The sequence below is a fragment of the Toxorhynchites rutilus genome, chromosome 1, assembly GCF_029784135.1.
Source record: "Toxorhynchites rutilus septentrionalis strain SRP chromosome 1, ASM2978413v1, whole genome shotgun sequence".
In the NCBI taxonomy this organism is placed as follows: domain Eukaryota; kingdom Metazoa; phylum Arthropoda; class Insecta; order Diptera; family Culicidae; genus Toxorhynchites; species Toxorhynchites rutilus.
The window spans coordinates 204,505,279-204,532,479 of NC_073744.1; the positions used below are offsets into that span (position 1 = coordinate 204,505,279).

The 27,201-nt window shown below is 38.1% G+C and overlaps 1 protein-coding gene across 1 annotated transcript; it reads right to left on the reverse strand.

Moving 5' to 3' along the window:
- Positions 1-332: 332 nt before the first annotated feature.
- Positions 333-5,875, reverse strand: LOC129761707 (uncharacterized). Its single transcript, XM_055759446.1, has 2 exons — positions 5,547-5,875; positions 333-1,719 (listed from the first exon to the last, which is right to left on the reverse strand). Exons 1-2 carry the CDS (start codon positions 5,561-5,563, stop codon positions 333-335), a joined length of 1,404 nt encoding a protein of 467 aa, XP_055615421.1. The 5' UTR covers positions 5,564-5,875.
- Positions 5,876-27,201: the final 21,326 nt, after the last annotated feature.

Sequence of the window (27,201 nt, forward strand, 5' to 3'; positions counted from 1 at the left end):
TTTTACAGAAGGTTTATTTAAAAAAAATATTTTTTTGACACCAACGTGTCTTTATTCACTCTTGCTAAATAACTGAACATAGAATTTTAGGATACTGCTATATATAATCTCGCTGTGCCCTGATTCTAGTCCTATCGCTAAATACTGCATTATGGCAAATAATGGAAATGTTTGTTTATTTGGATCTTGGGTCGTGAGATTGTTTATGATGTGATGTGGCTGAGTGGTCCGATGTCTGGAGTTTGTTGATAATGAATTATCGCTTCGCGGGTGGTCCGTTGCTGGCCAGATGGTTGTTGATTTAACTCTTCCCCTCTTAAATGACTTTGTCCTCAAAGTTTAATGGTTCGAAAGGGTGATGGCATGTCGATGAAAGATTGGATTTCGTTTTCGCGTTCTGCTGATAGTTTTGATGACTGTGTCTTGGAGTTTGTGATGATTTCGTTTTTGCTGACGGAAACAGTTTCCGTGAGAATGATGTCGTCTTTGTTAATACTTGGAATGCTGAATTTGGCGTTGATGATTGTTTTTCTAGAAAGATATAGGAAAACTCCAATTGTGGCAATTATTGATACTACCGTGAATCCTCCAATGGATCCAAACAGGTGTAGCTTCCAGGTGAGAGAGTTACTTTGAAGTTTCAATATTTCCAATTCGTCTCGATGTTCTAATGTCAGGTTCTGTAGATATTCAACAGGTGGTGAGTCCAGGGTATCGAGCTCGGTAACTATTAGGCCGGTTGTAGGGTGATACGGTCGTCCAGGTAGAATAGTTTCAAAGTTAGAGAAGAATTCTCCGTTGATTCGTAGAGTGCATCCTTCAAATTGGATTAGAAATGAACCATTGAGTTGTTGGTTCGAGTTGCTGCAGTTGGATGAGACTTGCACAAGTGCGTTGTTGATAAGTATGGAGGCGTCGTCTATTCGTTTGACTAAACCATATTCATAAATGTCTTTTGAAAATTGTGGTACTTTTAAAATATACGCAATGTGCGTGTTGTTCAATGTTACTTGTGCCGTTGATTGTGATAATAGTTCCTCAAATGATGTGACGAATATGTCGTGGTCTCCCAGGAAGGTTGCGATCGTATTGAAGTCGCGCATTGATAACAGCTTGCTACTCGGTATACCATGTTTTGCCATTAGAATTGCTTCCTCAAGTGTTTCTATCTGGTCCTGAAGTGAGTCTAAGTTGGACAGTATCATTAAATGATTAATTTCAATCGAATGATTTTTAGCTTTTTGTTTTTCCATTAACAGCATTTGATTAGCCAAATCGGTTACTTCTTGTATTCTATTGCTTATAGCTTGGTTTATCATTACTTGCTTGTTGTTTTGGGTGATGAGGGAGTTAAGTGTAGCGTTGATGATACGAAGGTCGTCTGCATCAGGGTTGCCTGCTACCCACTTCCATACAGTGCCTATAGTATCCCATCTTTTTTGTCTTTTTATAAAAGGTTTCAATTTGAGAAAGGTTTCATACAATTTATAATTCTTAATTTGCATCAATTCGTATAAAGGATTAACTGAAGGGTTTGATTGTATTTCATCATTCACGTTGGATATGGTGTTTCCTATTTGAATCAAATCTATGGGATGTACTATCCTTACGTAGCCTGTTTTTATCCTAGCTTTCCCTAATGGTATGATAGCTAGTGGATTATTTGTGAGGTCATGTACGTGAATACTGGAGTGTATGGCCGACACGCAGAAGGCGAGTCTGATAGGTCGGATTTTAAGGAATTTGGAGAATTTATCAAGGGATGTTAGAAAAAGATTATTTTGATTATAGACAAAGATGTCTATGTGGATGATATCTGCAGGATAACATGGGACAGGTGTTTTGACGGGGATGAATTTCTGGGGGTTGCGTTCATATTTCTCTGTTTTACAAATTTCACAAGTCTTAACGTATTCCTGTGTTATTTTTGTCATTTTCGGAAAGTAGCATTTTCTCAAAAGTTGAAGTGAATTTTCCTTAGCATTTCTATGTGCAAAATTATGTATCGTTTTAATTTCTTCTAATTGTTGTTCTTGATCATTAATGTCTTCAACTTTCGATTGTGAGAATCGTGCACGCACTAATTTTGGATTATAGTTTTTTTTTGTAGATTTCTTGAATAGTAGCCATGATAGGTTCGTCGGTCATTATTCCATTTAAAAGTCCTGGAATGAGATATCTTTTCATTTTGTCTTTTAGAAAGTCAATAGTGAATTGTGGTTCAGTAAAAATGTGTCTTTTGTATCCTTCGAATGGAATGCTTTGTTCGTAGGCAGAGTTTTGACCGATTTGAAATATTATTTGATTACGGAAAACATTAATAGGGGCTTCAGTGGATGGAATGTAAGATGAATCGTCGTTGTCAGAAGAATGTTGAGTTGGTGTAAGAGAGTTAATTTGAATTCTAGAAAGAGCGTCAGCTACAACATTGGATTTGCCTGGTTTATATTGTATCTCATAATCATGTTCTTCTAAATATGCTTTCCAACGTTTTAGCTTTGCGTTATTATTTTTTGGTGATAAGGTGAAGGTTAGTGGCATATGATCAGTGTAAATTTTTATTTTGGTACCATAAATGAAATTTCGTAATGCATTTAATGCCCATACGACGGCTAACATTTCTTTTTCATTTGTGGCATAGTTTTCCTCTGTTTGTGAAAGTGTACGTGATATGAATGTAATTGGTCGTTCACCGTTTGAAAATTGTTGTGAGAGAACTGCACCGATTGCTTTATCAGAAGCGTCGGTTGTTAGAATAAAAGGTTTTCCAAAATCAGGGAATACTAGGACGTCTTCAGATGATAAGACTTCCTTCAAAAGTATAAAAGCTTGCTTGGCCTCTTCGTTGAACTTGATAGGAAAATTTTTTGATTGTGATTTTGATATTTGGCGATGGCCATCCTCCCCTCTTAAAAGTTTTGTTAAAGGTTTTGCAAGTTTTGCATAATCTTTGATAAAACGTCTGTAATATCCAGAAAGTCCAAGGAAGGCACGTAATTCTTTTAAATTAGTAGGTTCGGGGTATTTTCGGATGCAATCAACTTTTTTCATGTTTGGTTTTAATCCGTCCGCAGAAACAATAAATCCAAGAAACTCAACTTCGGATTTTAGAAATTCACATTTGTCTGATTGAATTTTGAAATTGGTTTTCCTGAGCGTTTCTAGAATAGTTTTTAAATTTTCCAAATGTTCATCAATAGTTTTTCCAAAAACAATGATATCATCTATATATACATGACAAATTTTTCCAATGTGTTCGCGTAGTATGTCATCCATTACTCGTTGGAAAATACTTGGAGCGTTTTTGAGACCAAATGGCATACGGAGAAATTCGTATTTACCATTATTAACAGAGAATGCAGTCTTTTCTATGTCTTTATGTGCCATTGGAATTTGATGAAAGCCAGATGCTAAGTCTAATGTTGTGAAATATTTGTTATTTCCTAAGTTTGCTAGAACAGTCGATGTGTCTGGAATTGGATATTTATCACTGATAGTTTTGGTATTAATTTTTCTATAATCAATGACCATGCGATATTTTTTTTCGCCTGATGCATCAATTTTTTTGGGTACTATCCAAACTGGTGAATTATATGGTGATCGGGATGGTTGAATTATACCATCTCGTAAAAGTTGATCTAGCTGTTTAGTAATTTCTGTTTTAAGGGCTTGCGGATAAGGATAGGATTTGCTGTAAACTGGATTTTCATTGATTGTTCGAATTTCGGCTTTTACCTCTGTGATAAATGATAGTTTACTGTCTGGAGGCTGGAAGAGATCTTTAAAATTTGTTAGTAAATTTGATAATTTTTCTTTTTGCGTTGATGACAGGTGATCGTCTCGTACCTGGATTTTATTCACTGCTTGAAACTGATGCTGTAGTAAAGGAATAATATTTTGATTAATAATAAGTTGTTCATTTGATGTATTTATTATGGCACCTAATTCTTTTAGGGTATCATGTCCAATGATGGCATCGAATGTTTTTAGATTTTTCATGTGATAAAGTTTAACATTGATGTTGGAATATGGTCTAAATAATCGTGCTTGAGAAAATTTGGTAATTTCAATGTCACCGGCTACAGAAGATACAGGAAAGGGTTTTTCAACATCGTGAGAGATTTTTGCATGTTTTGGATGTATGTAGTTTTTGTTTGATCCAGTGTCGACTAAAAATTTCAAAGGAGTATCTGTTTTACCATAGAAAAGGAAATATGGTAACGTGGATTTTATTCTAAAAAATTAAGTTCGGTAGTCGACTTGTCGAGATCGAATCGAAGGGTCTACTTCCATTGGTTCGACTTTATTATTGGGTTTTGGAACAAATGGGTTGTTTTGCTGAGCTTGAAATCTTGGTTGAGGTTGAGGATTTTGAGGTTGAGGATTTTGAGGTTGAAATTTTTGTGGTTGAAATTGGTTTGAAATCATTGGTCTAAACATATTTTGTTGTTGATGTTGTCGATTAAAATTGTGAACAGGATTAAACATTGGCTGTTGACGAGCAGTATGCTGAATATACATCGGTCTTGAAATAAAAGGTTGTTGTTGAATTTTGGGAGGAATTCTAGGTGGTATTCTAGGATAATCTTCAATTCCGTGTCTTGTTTTTGTCATTGTTTTCCTGTATTCAATGTTTTGGTAAGTAATACAATATGCGTATGCATTTGCTAATGATTCCGGTTCGTGATTTTTCAAAAATTTGCCGACATCTCCATTTAATCCGCGAGTGAAAGCATCTATTGCTTTTCTATTGTATATGTCAATCATGGCCTTTGATGCTTCTGGGTGTCTATAGGCTGGGTTAGTTTTAATTTGTCCAGCAATAAGAGAAAGGAGTTTATTAATTTCATCGTAGAAACATTCCAAACTTTTACCAGATTGTGTTGTGTTCATCAATTGATAATCGAGAGTTGTCAGATCTCTATTTTCACCATAATATGTCGAAAGAGTTTTCTTTATTAAATTCCAGTTTATATTTACATCGGAATTTACTAATGCACTGTTGGCTTCTCCTTTTATTTTCCTTCTTATTGCTGTGCAGATGGCATAAAATTTATTCCGTTGATCGGTTGTGCTATTAATATTGGGTGTGTATGCTCTTACGAGAACATCAACATCACGTATCCAGCTGCTTAATTCATCGGATTTACCATCAAAAACAGGTATTTCCTTAATTAAATCTGGTAATTTTTCAATAGAGGATGGATCTGCAGGTGATCCATCTGGGTTTGAATAAAAAAGAACTGGATCTTTATAATCCAAGTCTGGTAATGGAGCATTTAAACTTTCTAAAATGCTTAACCTGTTTAAAATATCTTGCATTTGTTCTGCCATTTTATTGAATCTGATTGAGTATGTATTTTTTTCAAAAATTATATTAAAACACAACTAGTTTAGTTAATTCACTTTTTTTATTATAATTGTATTTCTTATATTTTGATTTGAATATTGTTTCGCTTTTCTTCACTTTTTATTAATAATTTTAGTAAAAATTTTTCACTTTGATTTTGATTAATTCACTTAATTGAAATAAAAAATTTACTTACACAATAATTCCAAACATTCTGTGGGTATGCCACAGAACTGCGGGACACGTGGCTCCGTTCCCAATCCTCTTGCAGTGGAAATCTGGAAGCCTTTCGAGCGCGTGTTTGGTTGTTACCGAGTCCTATTATCTCCGGATCCAAGCGTCGGGTGAGCTCGAAGTGATGAGGATCCGTGGAACCCAGGTGAAGCACACACTTCCCGGTGCGGTGGTGTTTTCCTTTTTAGATGAAGCACTAGTATTTCTCTGTGTTTTCGTCCTACTGGGGCACCTATCCGCACGTCCGCTTTAAACGAGGTTGGTGTTGCGCGAGTTATCAATTCGAACCGATGGTTGCTTTATCGCACCAAGTGGTTGTTCGAAACGCGGTGGAAAATTAAACGGGCTGTCGATTGCTTTCACGCACCGAGTCTTACTTCCGTTCACTTCACTAATTTTCCACTGATAACACTAATCACTGTGGGTCCCTATTCGGGCGCCAGTTAATACTTTTACAGAAGGTTTATTTTAAAAAAATATTTTTTTGACACCAACGTGTCTTTATTCACTCTTGCTAAATAACTGAACATAGAATTTTAGGATACTGCTATATATAATCTCGCTGTGCCCTGATTCTAGTCCTATCGCTAAATACTGCATTATGGCAAATAATGGAAATGTTTGTTTATTTGGATCTTGGGTCGTGAGATTGTTTATGATGTGATGTGGCTGAGTGGTCCGATGTCTGGAGTTTGTTGATAATGAATTATCGCTTCGCGGGTGGTCCGTTGCTGGCCAGATGGTTGGTGACTTAACTAGTATACTATGGTCAACCTTGTCGAATGCTGCTTTGAGGTCGGTGTAAATGGCGTCAATCTGTCGGCCCTCTTCAATTTTGCTAAGACAGAAGGATGTGAATTCACACAAATTTGTAGTGACACTTCTGCCAGGAAAAAATCCATGTTGGTTCGGGGAAATGTAGTGTCTCACCTGACGAAACATGTGTTCCGACATAATTATTTCAAATAGCTTTGAGCAAGCACTCAGCGATGTGATGCCCCGATAACACCGGACATCGTTTTTGCTTCCTTTTTTATGCACCGGAAACATGAACGATGCTTTCCATCGAGTCGGGAAGGTTGCAGTTCTCAGAGACAAGTTGTACAAATGAGTGAGTGGCTGCTCCAGATGTTCGAAGCATTTTTTCAGAACACACGCTGCAATTCCATCAGGTCCAGGCTGATAGGAAATTTTTAATTTCTCGACCGCTTTTCGTATCCCTTCTGATGATACTTCAGGTGTATCAGCGTCAGCGCTCCCAGCAGGAGTTCCAGAGCAGCTTCAACACTGTCAGAGGTGGGGTTGAACATCGAACTGAAGTAGGAAGCAAAAAGCTCACATTTATCCGAAGAGCTGCAAGCCAATCGTTCATCCAAATACATTGCCGAAGGTAGTGTAGACTCTTTGCGCTTAGATTTCACAAAATTCCAGAAGCTTTTTGGATTGCGTTTCAAATTTCGTTCCATAAAGACCACATGTTTACGATAGAGTTGACGGTTCAGGCTTCTATATTGACGGCTGGCGAATTGGAACGACGCTTTGTTCGTTGATGTACGATTTCTTCGGTAAATCTTATGCGCAGCGTTGCAGCGATTATTCCTACGTCGAAGCTCAGCGTTTGACCAAGGTGGTTTCTGCGGGGGACGTAGATGTGGAACGAATAAGATGAAAGTGCGTTGAAGTATGAGAGTGAACTTCTCGACAGCATCATCCAGATTTACACACTGGATCATTGGCGACCAGTCCACTGACGATAAATATTGGCCCAATCTGTTGATCTCAGCAAATAAAAGAAAAATACACACATACTCATACTTGAAAGTGTATGGATTTGAGGAAGTAATAAATCAACATAATTGCATCGAGATTACGAGTAGCCAGAACGTCACGGATCGAAACATTGAGTGGCATTCCCTTTTTGCGAAAATTTTCTATTAAAGATAACCTTTTATTTTGAAATTCAGAGCAATACCATACAATGTGATCAATATCGTGGTAACCTGTACCACAAATACATAGGTTACTATCACTGATGTTAATTCGAAAAAGATGTGCATTCGAGGAATAATGATTAGACATGAGTCTGCACACTACTCGAATGAAATCACGAGAATAATTATATCCTTTGAACCATGGTTTGAGGGAAACTTTAGGAATGATAGAATACAGCCACCGACCTTTATCACTACCATTCCAACTTGTCTGCCAACATTGAAGTGCACGTTCACGAGGAAAATGGAGATATTCATCAAAAGTAATTGGCCTATGAAATAACAGTCCTTCCGTAGCGTCCTTCTTAGCAAGAAGATCAGCTTTTTCATTTCCTGGTATCGAACAATGAGAGGGAATCCATACAAAAGTGATATTAAATGATCTACTCATCAAAACACTTAAAAGATGTTGGATTCCAGACAAGAAATACGAAGAATATCTAGACCTTACCGAACGAAGTGCCTCTAAAGAGCTGAGACTATCAGAAAAAATGTAAAAATGTTCAGGGGACAAGGTCTGAATATGTTGTAATGCAGTGTATATTGCAGCCAATTCCGCAACAAACACCGAACAGGGTAAACTAAGCTTACGGAATATGGAGAAGTTAATATTAAATACCCCAAAACCTGTGGAACCATTAAGACTAGATTTTTTTTTACTAGACATCAGTAAAAAAAATTTTGGTTGAGTCAATATGTTTATATCTTGACAAGAAAATTGCAGGCATGACTATTTGGCGGAGATCACTGGAAATACCACTCACATAAACTTTCATTGACAAGTCAAAATTAATAGAAGGATTGAACAAAATTGAAGGAATGGTCTGGAAACCAAGTAAAGCAGATGGGCTTTCCAGGGTCAGAAATTCAAGATATAGCGACATTCGCTTAGATTGAGTGCCTAAGGTTAGCATTTTTTCAAAGTTTGTTATCACTATCGGATTGAGTGTTTCGCAACGTATCAAAAAACGAAATGATAACTCGAAAAAGCGCACAGAAAGAGGAAGGATACCAGCTAAAATTTCTAGGCTCATTGTATGTGTTGACTGCATACATCCTAGAGCAATACGCAAACAGCGATATTGAATTCTCTCCAGTTGCAGAATATGAGTACGGGCAGCGGACCTGAAGCAAATACTTCCATACTCCATAACAGATAGAACGGTTGTTTTATACAACCTAATCAAATCGACGGGATGCGCCCCCCACCAAGTCCCTGTTATGGATCGGAGAAAATTTATTCGTTTCCGACATTTTTGTTTCAAGTAACCTATGTGTTTACCCCATGTGCCTCTAGAATCAAACACAACTCCTAAATACTTGAATGACGGCGAGTGCCTAATTGTTCTATCCAAACGTTTAAGTTGCAATTGTGCGGGACGGTGTTTTCTTGAAAACACAACCATTTCTGACTTTTCAGAAGAAAACTCAATACCCAATTTACAAGCCCACTCAACCAAATTATCAAGAGAAATCTGCAAGGGATTATACAGATGAATACTGTCTTTGCCTGTTACCGACACTACACAATCATCTGCATATTGTCTCAAAGTACAGTTTCCTGATAAACAAACATCGATGTCATTTACATAAAAGTTGTAAAGGATTGGACTAAGACATGAGCCTTGAGGAAGGCCCATGTAGCTAATCCGTAAAACTGACGAAGAACCATGGGAAAAACTCATATGTTTTTCACGCATTAGGTTAAACAAAAAACTATTTAATTTTGGAGAAAACCCATTTAGATGAAGTTTTTCAAAAAGAACCTCAATGGAAACTGAATCAAACGCACCCTTGATATCTAGGAACACTGATGCCATTTGTTGCTTACTACACAAGGCTATGTCAACCTCTGATGAAAGCAGAGCAAGACAATCATTAGTTCCTTTACCTCTACGAAACCCGAACTGCGAAGGTGAGAGAAGGTTGTTGGATTCTATCCAGTTGTCTAAGCGACTTAGAATCATTTTCTCTAATAATTTTCGAATGCAAGAGAGCATTGCAATTGGTCTATAAGAATTATAATCAGACGCAGGTTTACCAGGTTTCAGAATAGCTATAACTTTAATCTGTCGCCACTCATGCGGAACAACGTTCTGCTCAAGAAAAACATTGAACAATTTTAACAAACGTTTCTTCGCATTATCAGGTAGATTTTTCAATAAGTTGAATTTGATCCTATCTGACCCCGGCGCCGAATTGTTACATGACAGAAGTGCAAACGAAAATTCAGCCATACTGAATGGAGGAGCAATATCATCAGATGTCTCCAGGAAGGGAGGTGGAGCGAGGGCTGAATCTGGGCATATCTTCTTGGCAAAGTCAAAAATCCACCTTTCAGAATATTCAATCTGTTCATTTGAATGAGAAGAATTTCTCATTTGTCTGGCAACTCTCCAAAGAGTGCTCAAAGAAGACTCTCGGGAAAGCCCATTCACAAAATTACGCCAATAGCCTCTCTTTTTGGCTTTTATGAAGCTTTTGAATTTACGCTCCAGATAAATGTAATTGTCGTAACGTTCGCAGGAGCCTGATTTACGCCAATTATTGAAAGCATTCGATTTTTCTTTATAAAGATCTGTGCAAACTTGATCCCACCACAGATTAGGAGAACGTCTGCGAAACGAATTCCCAGGAAAACGTTTCGTTTGGGCATCAATAGCACTGTCATGAATTAAACCAGCTAGAAAATTATATTCTTCTAACGGGGGAAACTCATTAACTAATGCCACTGATTCTGAAATAATTGAAGAATATCTTTTCCAATCAATGTTTCTAGATAAATCATGCTGAACATTTATAGTTTCAGACGATTTAGAATAATTTGAAATAGAAACGGTGATCGGCAAATGATCACTTCCATGTGGATCTTGGATAACCTTCCAATGACAATCTAATGATAAAGAGGAAGAACAAAGGGATAAATCTAAGCGACTTGCGCGGCCTGATGAAGGAGCAATTCTTGTTATATCACCTGTATTTAAAACTGTCATGTTGAATTCATCGCAAAGATCATAAATAGAATTAGCTCTTCGATCATCAAAAGATTCACCCCAGCCAATGCCATGTGAGTTGAAATCTCCCAAAATAAGATGAGGTTGTGGAAGAAGCTCAATTATATTCACAAGGTTTCGATAATCAAGCATTGTACTTGGTGGAATATAAATAGAAGCAATGCACAAATCTCTACCCTTGATGCGTGCCTGACACGCAAGAATTTCAATTCCTGTGACTAAAGGCAAGGGAATCCTGTAAAATGGATAGCATTTTTTAATACCTATGAGAACTCCTCCATAGGAATCATCACGGTCTAAACGAATAATATTGAAATCATGGATGTTGAACACATTGTCCGAACGAAGCCATGTTTCAGATAAAGCAAACACATCACAACTCAAAAAATGGAGCATTTGCTTGAAAGAGTCAAGTTTTGGTAGAAGACTTCTACAATTTCACTGTAAAATAGTAGATTTCTCTGACTCATTCAATAAATTAGGCATCGAAATTAATGAAGGAGAGGAGGGGCCACTTTGAAACCATTTGCTTAGCTAACTGACTGATAGTGGGGAGCCAAGCAGAAATGAGACATTTCATTGAATCTGAAATTCCGAAAATATCAAAGATCCATCCAACAATCGAAGAAAAAGAAATACCTCCTGTAAATGATTGGGGTTCAGGAGCCGATTGAGAAGCGAATCTGGAATGAGATGACAATTCAGGGAAATGAACGTCATAGTTAGAGGATCCCCAACCAGGAGGATTATTGTTGGGAGGAGCAGAAAAATGAGAAGAAGCTTCTGGTTGATTAGAGGATAATCCTCTTTTTTAGCAGGCTTGGAGGAGGAAGTATTTTTTCTCTTCCTGGTTCTTCCCGCGATTATTGGATCGAAAGTAGTATCCGATTCATCATCCTCTGATAAAGCAGAGAAACGATTTTCTGAAATCTCGGATACCTGAGCTGCCTTGAGTATATAAGCAAAAGATCGCTTAGAACGATCTTTAAGTGACTGTTTGAGTTTAATTGAACGGGATTTGTATTTTGGACAGTCTTTAACTGTGTGAGGAACACCTCCACAAAGAATGCATTTATCAGCATCCTTGTTGCAAATACTTTCATCATGATCGACTCCACACTTAGAACATTTAATTTTATTGCAACAGAAGGTTTTAGTGTGACCTAACTGTTTGCAATTAGTGCATGACATTATTTTGGGAGTAAATAATCGAACTGGAAGACGAAGCTTATCAATGAGCACATAATTTGGAAGAGCTGTGCCCTCGAAGGTGATTCTAAAAGAACCAGATGGGAAATATTTCTTCTCGTTGCCATCAATTATAAATGAATTCAGCGATCGAACTTCTAAAATTTTCACATGAGGAAGTTTTACATCATGAAAAATACCCTCTGCTTTTTCGAAATCTGATAGTTGGAGAGATTTTTCCGAAACCACACCATCGATTTCAACAATGTGTGCCGGAATATACACTCGATATTCAGCAGTGAACAAAGAATTATTTACAACTGCGTTAGCGTCTTTACAATCCGAGAGCACAACACGAAGTTTGTCTTTATTAACTTTTGTAATCTCCAAGACACTTGAGTAATTAGATTTCAAGTCTTTACAAATTTGGGTCACGCTTAACGGTTTCCCTTTGGGACGGAAGAATACCACCCAACGATTTTTCGATGAACCCAAAACGTTCTGGTATTGTCGTATTCGAGAAAGATTCTTGGGAGGAATATTCTCAATGATTGGATGTTGAGGAGAATTAATTAGATTTTGAACCGAACTGAGTGAAACAGAATCAATTGTTGGCTGTGTCGAATTTAACTGTGATTGTTTTTTATTTTTCTTCGAAGGACGAACTTCAGAAAAACAATTACTAGGAGAAGCTACGATGCTCATATCAACATCGGAGGGTTCGTTCCCCTCCATTTAGATAGAATTGTGTAATAAAAATGAGAGCAGAGAGAGCATAAAATGCCTAACACTCACAGAAAGTAAAACTATTATTTTTGTATATATAAAAAAAATAAAATAAAATTAATTAATTAATTAAGTAACACAAAACAAAAACTTAGCTGTTTTATATTTTCCAGAGGCAGGGAATCTTCAGAAATCCTGCACCAAGGTTCAATACAGCGGGAAGCTTCACACACACCGAAAAACACTTGAAAATTCAAAATTCGTATATCTTCTTCGGGGAATTCCACTCGCTAAACAAATGGCTCCAATAACTTCACAACTTCTTCGAGAAATAGTCTTCAAAACACTGAAATGACCTACAAGAAAAAAAAATCACGAAGAAAATCTGCAATATTCGTTTTGATGACAATTATACGTCACCTTTATTCCACGGCTTGCTGATGTATATTAACAAAAAAAAATTCATGGTCATTGAGCTCTAGTAAAGGCTTGTCAATTTCGATTGTACATGGTGGATGTCGGTTGGAACAAGAGGATTGTCAATTTCATCCATAGTCAAGTAGTTAGTTATCTCCTCATTGACAAATAACAGATCAAGCGTATTCCCGGAGTGGTTTTTCAGGCAGTTCATCTGCCACATGTTATTGGAGCTCATGCCGTCAAGCAGAACAGAGTTGGATTGAGTAATAGATGATATTGTGAGATCCACGCAACATCTAGAATTATCGTTTGTGGAGCTGATCTGGCGTGGAGGTAACATCCATACTTCTCACGCTCAAGATCACGAGTTCAATTCTCACTCCCGACATTCTTCCAAAATGGAAGGAAAAGTGACGAACCAGCCAGAAGCGTTGAAAGTCACTATAATACAGAAAAAAAAAAAAAAGAATTATCGTTTCGAATCCATCGCAGTCCAGGTCTGTTGTAGTAACCGAATACAGCAACCGAATCATGCCCGGAGTGTGAGACTACTGATTCCATACAGTCGATATGGAGATTAGACAACTGCACATCCGACGCCTTATCTGGAGGAATATACACGGCACCAATGACAAGCTTACATTGTGACATGCTTAACGACACCCATACGTGCTCAATGCTGTCTACGTTAGTCGGAATTAGACTGGACGGGATGGTATCCTTCACAGCAATGAGGACACCGCCTGAACGCTTCTTAGTGCTCGTCAACGCAGTGCGGTCCCCCCGATAAACAGAATAATCGCTGCTAAACAGCATGTTAGAAGGTATAACATCATCGAGCCAGGTTTCAATTAACACGAGTACGTCATATGGCGAAGCAGTAACGGAAGTAAAAAAGTCTTCAATCTTAGTCCGCAATCCTCTTACATTCTGGTAGTAGATGGATACTCCAGAATTTCGATGGCCACGAAATTGATGACTTGTGGTGGCCATACCAGGACGATTGCTGATAGGTGACAGGAGGCTGCAAGCGATGGGCAAATCAGGAGTCATCGAGTACATAGGACCATCGTACTTGCCTTTGATGTCGAGCAGGATGACCCTAGTACCACTCCCACACGTAGGGCCGGGACGACTGTTGAATGCTGGCGAGAGAGACTCGACTACGGCGGGGGGCAATAGGGCTTCTTTAGTACTGTTTTCGATGCGTCCCAGTGTTTGATTAACCAGAGGTGATTGATGAGGTGAGACTGGTGAAAATTGAGTTGCACTGCAAGTTGGAACAATATCAGGCGATGAAGGGCTCGAACAACACGAATACTTGCCTGGAATAAATGCTTGGAAGACCCCGTCATCGTCCACAACCACAGGGCCAGAACGACTGAGATGGCAAGAATGTGCAGCAAGCGCGACTGGGTTGGGAGGATTAGAGGCTTCCATGATGCTAGAGGCAATGCGTTCTGGGATTTTTATAGCCGATATACCATTTATACTACCATGGCACCCTCTTGGCGATCTGGTGTCACTGAGTATAAGGATGAATCTGCATTCGGTGTTCGTGAGGGTTGCCAAAAATTTGCAACGGGTCTGTTATCCTTGAACTCTCTGAACAATATACCCTTAGGCCATGTTGCAGTCGAGAGAGCCTTAGCTTTTAGGTCGGAACTGATTCCAAGCTTAAACGAGTTGAATGACATACTGCTAACATCTTTTCCCTTGGCGACGAGTCTGAACACTTCGATATCGTTTGTTCCTAATCTTTGTATGGCCAACTCATGAACTTGTTCCACGGTGACATTGCAAGAAATGCGGGATAGGTAAAGCCAAAACTTCTGCTTGGGAGCAGGTGCAGCGAAGTTATCAAACGATGGAGATAATGAGGATGCAGTTCCATGCATCAGATCATTTTGCTGGGGTTCAGTGGCTTTTTGTTCTGGAAACAGACGTCGACTGCGTATCGATCCAGCAGTGTACGCAGGGCGTGTTGACGATTTCGGTGTAAGTGAATTGGAGTTGATCAGGGCGGTAAAATTCATGCGTAGTTCGCTTTTCAGCTCGTTCAGAATTTCCGATTTGATCTTCTGGGCGATCTCATGTTGCATACAACGCACGAACCAAGTCACGTTTCGTGGATTTTAAATATACATCATCATACTATACCGAACAGTTTTGAAATCAATATTTCCTCCTGTTTACAACTCAATTCTGATTACAAATACCGACTGTTGAAGTATCTTTAACAACAGTCAGTGCCATAATTTTATGGAACGAGCGCAGTAGCGTTGAATTGAAATTTCGAGACTGATTATTTTGAGAGAAAAGTGTTTGAGTGTTTCCTGTTCACTTGTTGAATCATTTTGGAACCGACAAATCAATAGGTGATACCTGAAACTGAAGAGCTGAAACTGATATTTCCAAGTGAAAAACCTAGATTTGATATATTCACGTAACTGTAATCAACTTTCAATTCTAGATGGAGTAGAAGTTTAATTATCGGATGAGTAATAACTTTATTTTGTAGACATGGAAAAAAAACCTTGATCGTACTTACCGTTATGCTTTTGTAGCTAATTCGAGGTATTACTCACTTGATGAGGAATAACTATACAAGATTTGAGCAATTGTTTTTATTGCTTCATAATCATCATGAATTTTAAAGACGTAGTATAAATCAGGTAACTATAGTCCTGAAAACTTGCAATCATGGGTAGGTAATAATAAATAATGAAATTTGTTGATGTTGTCAATACTCGATAATGCCTGTTTCTAACATTGTAGTTTTTGTTTAAATTTCCTTTCCTGCCATTAGGGGAGGTTGGGGTAAACAGACATGTTAAGAAGAACTTCAATTATATCTTTGGAAACTCATGTTTCCCAAAACTTTGATGCAGTTTCTTGCAATTCAATATACAGTAAATCCTGTTTTTGTGCGATTTTTTTCTGTGCGATTTTTTTTGTGCGATTTTCTGTTTTTGTGCGGTTTTTTTTGTGTGGTATATGAAAAGAAGCATATTTGACGAAGTTATCGTCCACTTAGTTTTTTTCGATGGTTTATATGCATTTCAGTGCGAAAAAAGCATATTTGCGTCTCAATCATCCACTTCTGAAATCATTCCTCTCCTCTCAGCAAATGCCCTGAGTTTGTCTATGTTTTTGCATGACATGATTTCTAACAGCAACACGTTTCGACATGCAACTAAAAGCACAAAACAGCCACTCGCAACCGAAAAGGCAAAGTGTCCCATCGCAAAGCAGGTAAACAAAAGGAAATTGAACGGTGAATGGCGTGGATTTGAGTTATTTTCTTGGGGGAAACTTTTTTTATGCGGTCCCTATCTACCGCACGAAAAAAGTTTTTTTCAAAATGTGTACCGAACACGATTTTTTAAAGCTGCTGGTGGAGTTTTGCACAATTTTTTTATGCGACTTTTTTGTGCGGTCCCTATCCCCCGCACAAAAAAGGTTTTCCTGTACTGTTTTTTCTACCTAATTGGCCAAATATTTTACAAAAAAAGTGTTTTTCATTGTTTTTTAACTGAAATCAACAGACCGAAAATTACAACATTTTTTTCGATGCGGGTAATATGGACATATAGTGGGGGTAATATGGACAGGTTCGTAATACATGAAGCATGGAGGTTTATCGATCGAGAGAGGAATAATTTTATTCAACCAAAGTCTGAACTCATCACGAATGTCCATTAAATGATGAAAAAATCGAATTAATCCACCTAGGAGTGATATCGTGCTTTTCAGCAGTATAAACGGACAGACCCTCAACTATTTTGCTTTTGGTTCCAGTCAGTTTCTAAACAGTCCACATTTGGCGAAGGGGAATTCTTAGGAATAGATTAAACAGACTTTTCGCAGTCCATCTCACTCATCACTTGCAACAGTCCGTTTTACCCCACCAGTACAATTATTTCAGTAATTTAATTTTTCCACTCAAAAATGAATTCACTTTTCCGTACATACCTAATATTGCTTCTCTGTGAGCTTACAATCCGAAATATAACCATCAGCGAATTGAATTTTGATATTAATCCACTCAAAAGACTTAATATCGAAGCAGCTAAAATTACATCAATACGCGGAATCATGCATGATTTTCGATTTTTATTTTCCTTTTCCACTTTTGATTAGTATTCATTGCCATAAGGTGGCTTAAATATTTTGTGTTAGATCGTCTTTTCGAGCTCAAAAAGATACAGGAGGGTTATGTTCGAGACACGACCGCATAGTTGACGTAGGATTACGTTGGGCTATTTGTATCATGTTGATTTTGGATATATTTGAAATATTACATTATTAAACTTTTCCATAATTTTGTAGCCCTACAAAGGCCGATTAATTTAATTGTCAAATACTTTTATCAGTCCACCAATGGTACAATCGAGTGATGATTGCAGAAGCATGATGATCAGTCGTAGGATGGTAAATATCATGATAGAAGCAGATGAAGTGGAATGAGATATGCTGAAAACTGCTCCCTGTGGCTCTGGGCGAAATGGCTGTAGCGTCCTGTATGAATAAAATAATGAAAAGTATATATGGAGGGTGAATAAATAGTTTTTCCATTGACAATTTTGCTTAAAACCAATGGTAAACAAAGCTAAATGCGTCAACGCGAATTTCAATTGAACTAACAACGCCTACTACGATCTTACGGAAGAACATATTGATTTGATTGGATTGATGATTTGGAATATTAATTGGGCTAAAAATGGCTCATTTTAAGAGACGAGTCATTTCATGGACTGAAAGTCTCTGAAATGAAGATATATAAAAGATATAGAAAAAAAAAGCCTACTACGATCTCACGGCAGAACATATGGGAAAATACTTTTTCGCATTTCCCTCAACTTTTCCGAATCCTCGCCGTGTAAACCTTCCTTGGGTGGAGACGAACCCAACAAAATAGGCAGCTCAAATCGAACGATCCATTCTTGCGAGGAAATAATATCAATTTTGAGGCTGCTCCTCTTGATGTAGTTCGTATGGTGTTTATTTTGCTTCTCTAGGGAGTTCCTTTGGTTTGTGGAGCTAACTGCTTCATGAATCGAAATATACTGAGTGTGCCTCGCTCTATACAGTTTTGACTAGCTAATGAATTACAAGGGGTGGGGCTTGTGATGTAGTTTTCGCTTCTCCTCAGGGATCCTAGCGATCTGCGTATATGTATGCGAATTTCTCTCGATTGCGTACAGCAGTCGTCGCAGCTGGATTGTATCGTCATTGATGTTAATACTGTTTAATGATAATCTTCGAGTTTGGAGTCCACCTACAAAAAAAAACAACTTAAACTAAACTCTCGGGCTACAGAAACATGGGATATGTGTGACGCTTTTCAGCAGAAAATCAAGCGCATACGCGCACGACACGCGTACTGCGGCCGCATATCAGCAGAAAAACAAACATTGGACTAATATTTCCTTGCACAATCCCGTATTCTTAATTATACACCGCAAATGTACACGAACGCACTGAATATGAGAGAAAATATTGCTTTTGCGAATCGACACTATTAGAACACGGGATTTTCATTTAGATAACGCTTAAGATTTTTCAGTTGATCGATAGTTATGTGCCTAAAATGTACAAATATTTTATTTATTTTTTTATCCCATTTGTTTATTTATTTAGGTTCATTAGCATCTTAGCTGTAATAGAACCGGGGTTTGATCGTGTACATGTTACATGTTTGTGGCTTCTATAAATTGTAAATAACACAGTAGTAGCTATTTGGGCCTAAGAGTATTCTTTCTGTTTCTTGATTATTCACCAGACTGGACAGCGGAGACATTTGATATGGTCATTGTACAACTAATAGCACAACATAGTTACTAATAGCACAACAGCTTGATATTTCTTGCAGAGCAGAGCAGTTGTATGGATGAATTTATTTGAATCACTGATGATTTTTGCGTGGACGTAGTTATTTTATGACAACACAAAGATGGTCAATTGAGGGCCCTAAGTTTTGAACTTACGATCGATCGCCTAGTAAGTGAACGCGCAACCAGTGTGGCTACGACGACCTCCATATTTTATTCTTTGTAATAATTTTATTTTATTTTATTCTTTGTAACAAATTGTACTGGAGTGTCCCAATCGATTGATGAAAAAATTTAGTAAATTCGTTAGAAAATGACTCAATTTCTAAATTTTCTGATTGAGAGAATTTTTGACAGCCTTCTTAGGTAAGGAGTGTGCCGAAAAGTAGTCTTAAACTTTCAAACACAAAAATAAAACTGAGAACCTTCAGGAAGTGTTTACAAAACTGAATTTTATTAAAGCATATTAAGTTTACATAGCAATGAAACGAAAAAAATCAAGCTTATTGTTGATTTCTAAAAAATGATCGAACCTTAGATCTGATGAGTGGAGTATCAAATTCTGCACAGTAGTCTTTGTGCACTTTCTGGACGCTGCAGACCAATTCTTCTTGAACTCTGACATATTTTAGACACTTTCTTCTTTAACTTGGCCTTGACAATTGCCCAGTAACGTTCAATTGGCCGCAGCTGGGGACAGTTAGGTGGGTGGAGGTTGAGGTTTTCGACGAACTTGATGTTGTTTTCCGAAAACCATAATGTGCCGATGCCAAATCCGGTCAGAATAGATGAGGAACCTCGTGCTTTCTATAAAGTGGAAGCAATCTCTTCTTCAAGTATTCTTCTACATAAATTTAGGCACAAATTGTAGCCCTTTTGTGAAAAAGGTTGACGATCGCATGCCACACGTGCGAATGGTTTGCCAAACGAGCACTTTTTGGCCGAATTTTTCCATCGCAACAATCGTATCTGCTAATGGTACACTCTCTCCAATCGATTAGGTATAAAATTGAGGTCCCGGCAGCGTTCTGGAATCTTCTTTGACGCATGTTTCGTCATCCATGAGAATGCACTGGTTGGGATTGTTCAAAATACGCTCATATAGCTTTCGAGCTCGTGTTTTAGCGCGGTCTTGCTGCTCCGGTGTTTGTTTGGCCATTTTGCTTTTTATAGGTCTTTAGACCATGTCTCTGTTTAATGCGCCTGAATCATCCCAACACTGGTTTTGAACTCCTTGGCCAAATCACGAATAGATGCAGACCTGTTCTTCTGATTATAAATTACAACTTTTCGGTCCAATTCGGGATTACTTGGTCCGGGTTTTTGTCCACTTCTGTTGAGATCCTCATCACTCATTACCGAACATGCGACGATTCGTTTAACACTTTTGTGGTATGTAACACCCTTTTCGGTTCACCAATTGTGCAGAATTTTCTTTTTAGTTTCCAAATCAATTCGCGATATTTCGAAAACATCTTAATGACCGCGACTAAATGTCTTGTATTTCGTTTTTTTACATGTAAACAAAGCGTGCTCTGATTACAGGACAAAAAAGTTCACCCGTTTGTTTGTAATAACGTGTTAAATGTTATAAGACTTTTCGATACACTCCTCAATAAACTCGGCTACTGTTGATGAAAGTGTGTCGCAACTTTGTTTTCTAGATGGTCATTTAATTGGACTTACGAGTCCCGTGATCATCTGCATACATACATGCTCTTGAAGATCACCTCTCGCTTCGTCCAATTTTAGCCGACATTGCTTTGCTGTCAGCAGGTTCAGGCGACTTCGTTTCTAAAGTCAAATGCTAACCATATTTAGCTCATGCATTTTGGGCAATGACAAGTTGGAAATCATTGCACGATAGCGATCACAATTGACAGTAACGACAGTTCTCATCTTCATCTTCAAAGAATTATGGACCAATGATTCATCCGGACCACAAAACGCACCAAACAGCACATTTATGGGAATGCATTGGTAGCTCTTGTGGCTGCTCATCTTATTAATTCTTATTAGTCCATATCGTACCGAGTTGTAAAATATTTTTTTGACGAAGGTGTATTTTTGATCACTGCCGTCAAAGGAATACTAATGTTCAAGATTTTTTTCCCATCTAGCATTTCCGGGAAATGACGAACGAATGTGTTAACTGGAATTGGTACGATTGTTTATGGTCAGTGCTATGTGCATCGAAATTCTGAAGAAGGTTAATGGCAATTCACGATAATGAGCGGAATAATATCAGATAATTTTCCGATTTGAGTCGACAGAAAAAGCGGTTTGGTTTAATTTTTTAACGTAGGACTACGTTTTTAAATCGTGCGCTTGGCCGGGAGATCGGTGCAACCGACCAAACAATGGAAAAGTACCTGGCGAACAAGGACATACATGTCAGGAAGCGGAAGTCCCGCCCACTGGTCTCGAAGCTGCAGGCAATGACGCAGCGGCTGCGGCTGAGTGAGATGGTCAAGTCAATTTTCCCGGCGAATCGCGACGTGGCGGTGGTGATGAACGACGAGACCTATCTCACCCTGGATGGCAACTACTTTTAACAAACATTGACAGACATGCCCCTCCGACCGCCCCTTGGATTCACAAGTGACCAATCTTTTCAATAAACGATCAATTGCTTGGGATACCTGGAAAAGAGATAAATCAAACATTGCCAACTGGAACAAATTTGCTAGACCACGTAACAAAACTAATCACGTTATTAGAAAGTCAAAATCAGCATATTTCTCAGAACAATTGAACCCTAGCCTATTATTCATAAAACTATGAAAAAACAGAAATCGTTTAGGTCTTTCAAAAACACAAAATCGAGGAGATGTCGGAGACTTGGGTTGGGTTTCATTTCTGATTTGTCCCCGGTAACATTCAATGAAGAGCCTGAAATAGACTATTTCTCACACTTTTTTTTCACGTCGGTTAGCTTTGATGAAATTTTAACAGAACTCAATCTCGCCACTTGTGAGGCAATCGGTTATGATCAAATTAACCAAACGATACTGAAGAAAGTATCAGATGTGCTTCTCCCCGTATACACAGATATTTTCAATTGCATAATTACTAAATCTACATTCCCAGAAGCATGGAAAATCGCTCGCATTGTTCCAATTGCCAAAAACGACAACCCTACCGAAATCAAAGATTTCAGACCAATTAGCATACTGCCTGCTTTATCTAAAATCCTTGAAAGTCTCCTATGCAAACAACTCAACGAATATTTGCTTAGCAATAACTAATTATGTCGGGATATCGTAAAAAATGCAGCACAACAATAGCACTAATAAAAATTGAAGACGACATAAGATGCGCACTCGACGAGAAGCATGTTGTAGTTCTGGTCCTCTTCGATTTTAGTAAGGCTTTTGACTCTATTATTCACAAACTGCTTTGCTGGAAATTGAAATCTATTGTTAAATTGAACAAGACAGCCGGTCAATTATTACTCTCTCACCGTTCTGAATCATATTTCGGACAGCTCCATATTACGGACACTCTTTAAAAATTACTTGAAATGCTTAATTCTTTGATGATATAACTAAAGGATTACTCTATAGAATTTATCGTGATAATAATATGACAGGTATATCATCATGACATTGAGCATTTCAAGTTGAATCTGTCCGAAATATGATTCAGAACGGTATCTAACGGAACGTTCACAGTTTGTTGAATTTAAAAAAAAAAGTCACAGGAGGGTTGTGTCCGAGACACGACCGCATAGTTGACGTAGGATTCCGTTAGGTGATCTGTTGATTTTGGATATGTTTGAAGAATTACCTCGTTAAACTCTTTGATAATGATTTGATGGTCCTGAAAAGAACCGTTTTGTTTGGTTGTTGGGTATTGTTTGTTCACTCGACCAGTGTTTACCGATTGATGATGACAGAAGGATGGTAAACAGTCTTTAGATGGTGCGTATCAGATAAAAGATACCGAAGTGGAACGAGATATGATGAAAACCGCCCTCTGTGATCCTAGACTAGATACCTCCTGTGATATGTATGGATGAAATAAAGAAAAAAAAACTGACCAATATATAAGATAATATAAGATAATTACCAATACCGAACACAATCATCAATTTTTCTCATCAGTAAAAACATGTAGAGAAAACATACTTGGAATGGAGAAAGTAATTTTCTTCTATAATTTTTACTTTCTAAGTGTTTATTCAACCCAACGCGAGTTTTAATTGGTCTAACAACACCTAATACTATATGTAGAGCATATGGGAAATCACATTTTCTACTATTTTTCATGCCGTACAAACTTTCCTTGGGTGAAAATGAACACAACAAAACAGACAGCTTAAATCGAACGACACCTTGGTTTTCATTTATGAGAATTGAAATAAATCGTTTCATATATCAAGTCATTTTTAACACAACTGCTACCATATACAATTTTACACTTACACTTGTGCTATATTTTTCACAATACATCGGTTATTGATATGAAATTTCACGAAGCAATCAACATTAAAGTTCCAAATTTAAATTTTATTTGCTAAAATTAATCGTATCACTCACCTTACTTTCAATACAAAAATGCCCCCGACTTGCATATATTTGCAATGTCGATTTCCCCCAGGCAGCTTGGTTTTGACGTCTCTGTTAGTGAATACATTTCGGCGGGAACAATAGTTCCCCCTACATTCATGTATTTGCAAACCGATTTCCCCCAGGCAGCTTGGTTTTGATGTCTCTGTTAGGGAACCCATTTCGCTGGGAGCAAAAGCTCCCCCTTCTTTCATGTATTTGCAATGCCGACTTCCCCCAGGCTGCTTGGTTTTGATGTCTCTGTTGCGGAACCGCCGCATGTGTCGTCCATTTACACCAATCAAAAGTGGGTATTTCCGTTCGGATAGGGGTTGAGATTTTCCAATTGTTCAATAATTAGTTTCATAACATATATTATTTTCTTCAATATAAAAAAAAAAAATATGGTGTGCCGAAATCGATTGACGCAAAAATTTCATCAATCCATCAAGAAATGACTGAGCAATAAGCGTTTGAAATTGGACAATTTTCACAATGTACTCGATTTTCGATTTTCAATTTGTACCCCAATATGTTCCCGAAAGATGTAATCCTACGCCAAAACGATTTCATTAAAAATATATTATTTAGCACTTCGATGTTTATTTAAAATTATATTTGACGTAACTTTTATCGATGTCTGGTCAACGAATATTCGCTCGATTAATCGAATACTTATAGACATTTCCTCGAATGAATCGGTTATTGCAATATGCCCCTACGAAAATTTTACACATTTCTAGACGTGATATAATGGTTCCCTGTTAGTTGTTAGTAGAAAATGTAAAAATAAACAGTATTTTTGATCATAGTTATAGTTTTTGTGGTAAGTGAAAACAGTAAAATAAACTCTTTTGTTTCAAAACAAATTGATAGTCCTGAGAAGGACTGGAATGGTTTAATGGGTTGTACGGAATCTGCTGCGTCGGATGTAGCAGTTTAGTTTTGGGAGCGGTAGCTTTTTCGGATTCGCTAATGCTTCCCTTGACTTTGGCGCCATCGGCTTCTGTGCGTCGATTTGCGAGGGTTTGATTGGCACAACCACAAAATTAAAATTAAAAGTTGCATTAACAGATGGGAAGATCTTCCAAACTTTAAAGAGCAAAAAATAATAACCCGTCTTCGCACTGGCCACACCAAGATTTCACACAACATGAGTGGCGGAACCTTCCATGTAGACTGCGATTTGTGTCAAGTGCGATTGTCCGTCGAGCATTTTCTATGCGTTTGTCCCAAGTATGAGAACCTCCGAGACAAATACCGAATATCAAGCAGCATCCGCGATGTACTCCAAGATGACAAATCTTCATCAGCAACATTAATCTGCTTCCTCAAGGACGCAGGTCTCTTCCACCACATCTGAAATAGCTGGGAAAAGAAGCTAGAAGCATGAACAGACAACGTTACAAACAATCAATAGAACCAAAACTGTAAGAATAAAGAGATGAACCAGCCCACGGCTGAAAATCTCTATAATAAAGCAAAAAAAAAAAAAAAAAAGATAATACTCATGTTTTGTCATTTGTCGATTTCATTTGGAATTACTCTATAGAGTATTGGGCATATTCTGCTAGTTGTCATTACAGCCGAGAGTAAAATGATTTACCAACAGAGTATCTAAAAGCTAGTGATAACGAAACCTACGTCAAAGCGGACTTTCGTCAGCTGCCGGGCCTGTTGTTCTTCTCCGCAAAGACAAATTCAGCGTTCCGGAGGAGATTCGCAAGCAGAAACTATCCAAGTTTGCCAAAAAGTACATGGTGTGGCAAGCGATCTGCTCTTGCGGAAAGCGGAGCGCCCCCTTCGTGATGACCGGCACGGTAAACGGGCAGGTTTACCTTAAGGAGTGCCTACAGAAGCGCTTACTACCACTATTGAAGCAGCACGAGGGCCCGACCATCTTCTGGACGGATCTCGCTTCGTGCCACTATTCAAAGGACGTGTTGGAGTGGTACGAAGCCAACGGGGTCACCTTCGTGCCAAAGGAAATGAACCCGCCCAACGCGCCGGAGCTTCGCCCAATAGAGAAATATTGGGCGATTATGAAGCAGGCCCTCCGGAAGAACTCAAAAGTGGTCAAGTCGGAGTCGAACTTCAAGAGAAAATGGATTTCTGTTCAAAAAAAACTACAACCTGACGTTGTACAGAACCTTATGGAGGAAGAGGAAGGTGCGAGCATACGGGCTTGGGCTCGAAGTATGAATAAAAAGAAAATACCAAAAGTTGTTTAATAGTTTTTATTTTACTGTCTAAAATTATCAAAAGGATCGGTCTACTGGGCGAATTTCTACAGCGTTTTTTTCCGTGATGCAATTTGGTGTGACACACCCTTTACTTTTCATCATCATATTAGAATAGTGTGTACTTTGAGAACCGTTAGGTTATTTATACTATGCTTTGGTTTTATACAAATGAATAAATAAATGTAGCGATGAAAAAACAAGAAGTGGGTTATATCTGTGATATAACGCAAGGTAGACGTAGGACTACTGTTGGCTCGACAATCATTTATTTGACATTGGATCTGAATCAATTCTTAATGCATGAATGAATGAATATTTTGAAAAATTGCTGAATGTTTTTATTGTTAGTGTGTGGATGGATGAGTATAAGTATGGAATTATTATTAACATAACATTCAACTCTTCCGATCTTATTGGTGGTCCTGAAACGAACCGATGGAATTTGAGTGGCTTTGTGAAAGCAACTGAAGATGTTTGATACATGATTCATTTTTGTTTTCGTGAGAATGACACGAGATTTTTCATGATCACTCCATACGCAGAATAGAAACTGAGGGCGCCGTTTCACGATGAAAACGAAATAAAGTCTATATAACCTTGTATAAAGTTCATTTCGTTTTTATCGTGATGTGGCAATTTTTCATGACTGTTCCATGCGAAAGCAGAACAGAAACTGATGCTATCGGATTGCATCACGGGAACACCAAGTCGAATGAGTAATTGGGTGCGAATAGTCCTTCGCTCGGACGCATTCACACCCAAACAATTTGTTCAAACCATAGTTAAAAAATAATTGGAATCCAATATTTCGCGCACCACCCTAAAAGATTATTGCCTCAAATTGAACAGATAATAGGATAATCGATACCAAATCAATAGCCTTTGTCCAGCACTATCGACCTTTAGTTCTTTGCCGCGCTTGACCACCAGCCACAAAATAAGTATACGAAATATACGTTCACTTTGAACAAACCAGTTGAACCTATAACACGTTCTTTTGCTTCTCGTCATCTTTGGAAGAATACTGTCGGAATACGTGTCATTCTCGGTGTCGAATTTAGCCGCGAATTTTAGGCGCTTTTACGCAAACGTTGTCGCGATTAGGCTCACCATAATCTCGTCTCGAACACAATTTTTCATGACTGTTCCATGCGAAAGCAGAACAGAAACTGATGCGAGTGGAAGTACTCACGCCTTGCGTGTGTCCGCTATGGTTTCCCAAACGCTAATGCAAGCGAGCAAAACAAATTACAGCTCGCATGTATGCGCTATGACGGTTTCTCCAGGTGCCTAGAATTTGCGTCCGTGTTCGGGAACACATTGCGATCACCAATCATCAATGAGCAGGATTGTTATGATTTCAATAGCTTGCTTTCAAAACAATTTTTAAGCTATTGAAATGTTTTTTTTTTGAACCAATAAGTAACAATCATATAATTCGTTGACATTTTATCTTTCGGATGAAGTATTAACGTTCAAAACCTTGCAGTCCAGCGTCACTCTCTCGTTTTCGAAACTTTGAACTTACACCCCGGTACAGAAATGAAAGACGTAGTCCTACGTCAAAAATATATGGTTTTCGGGAACCATTACCACATCAACCTTCTGCACCTCCGGGGCTAACACTCGTGCCTTTCAAGTCAATGTCTCC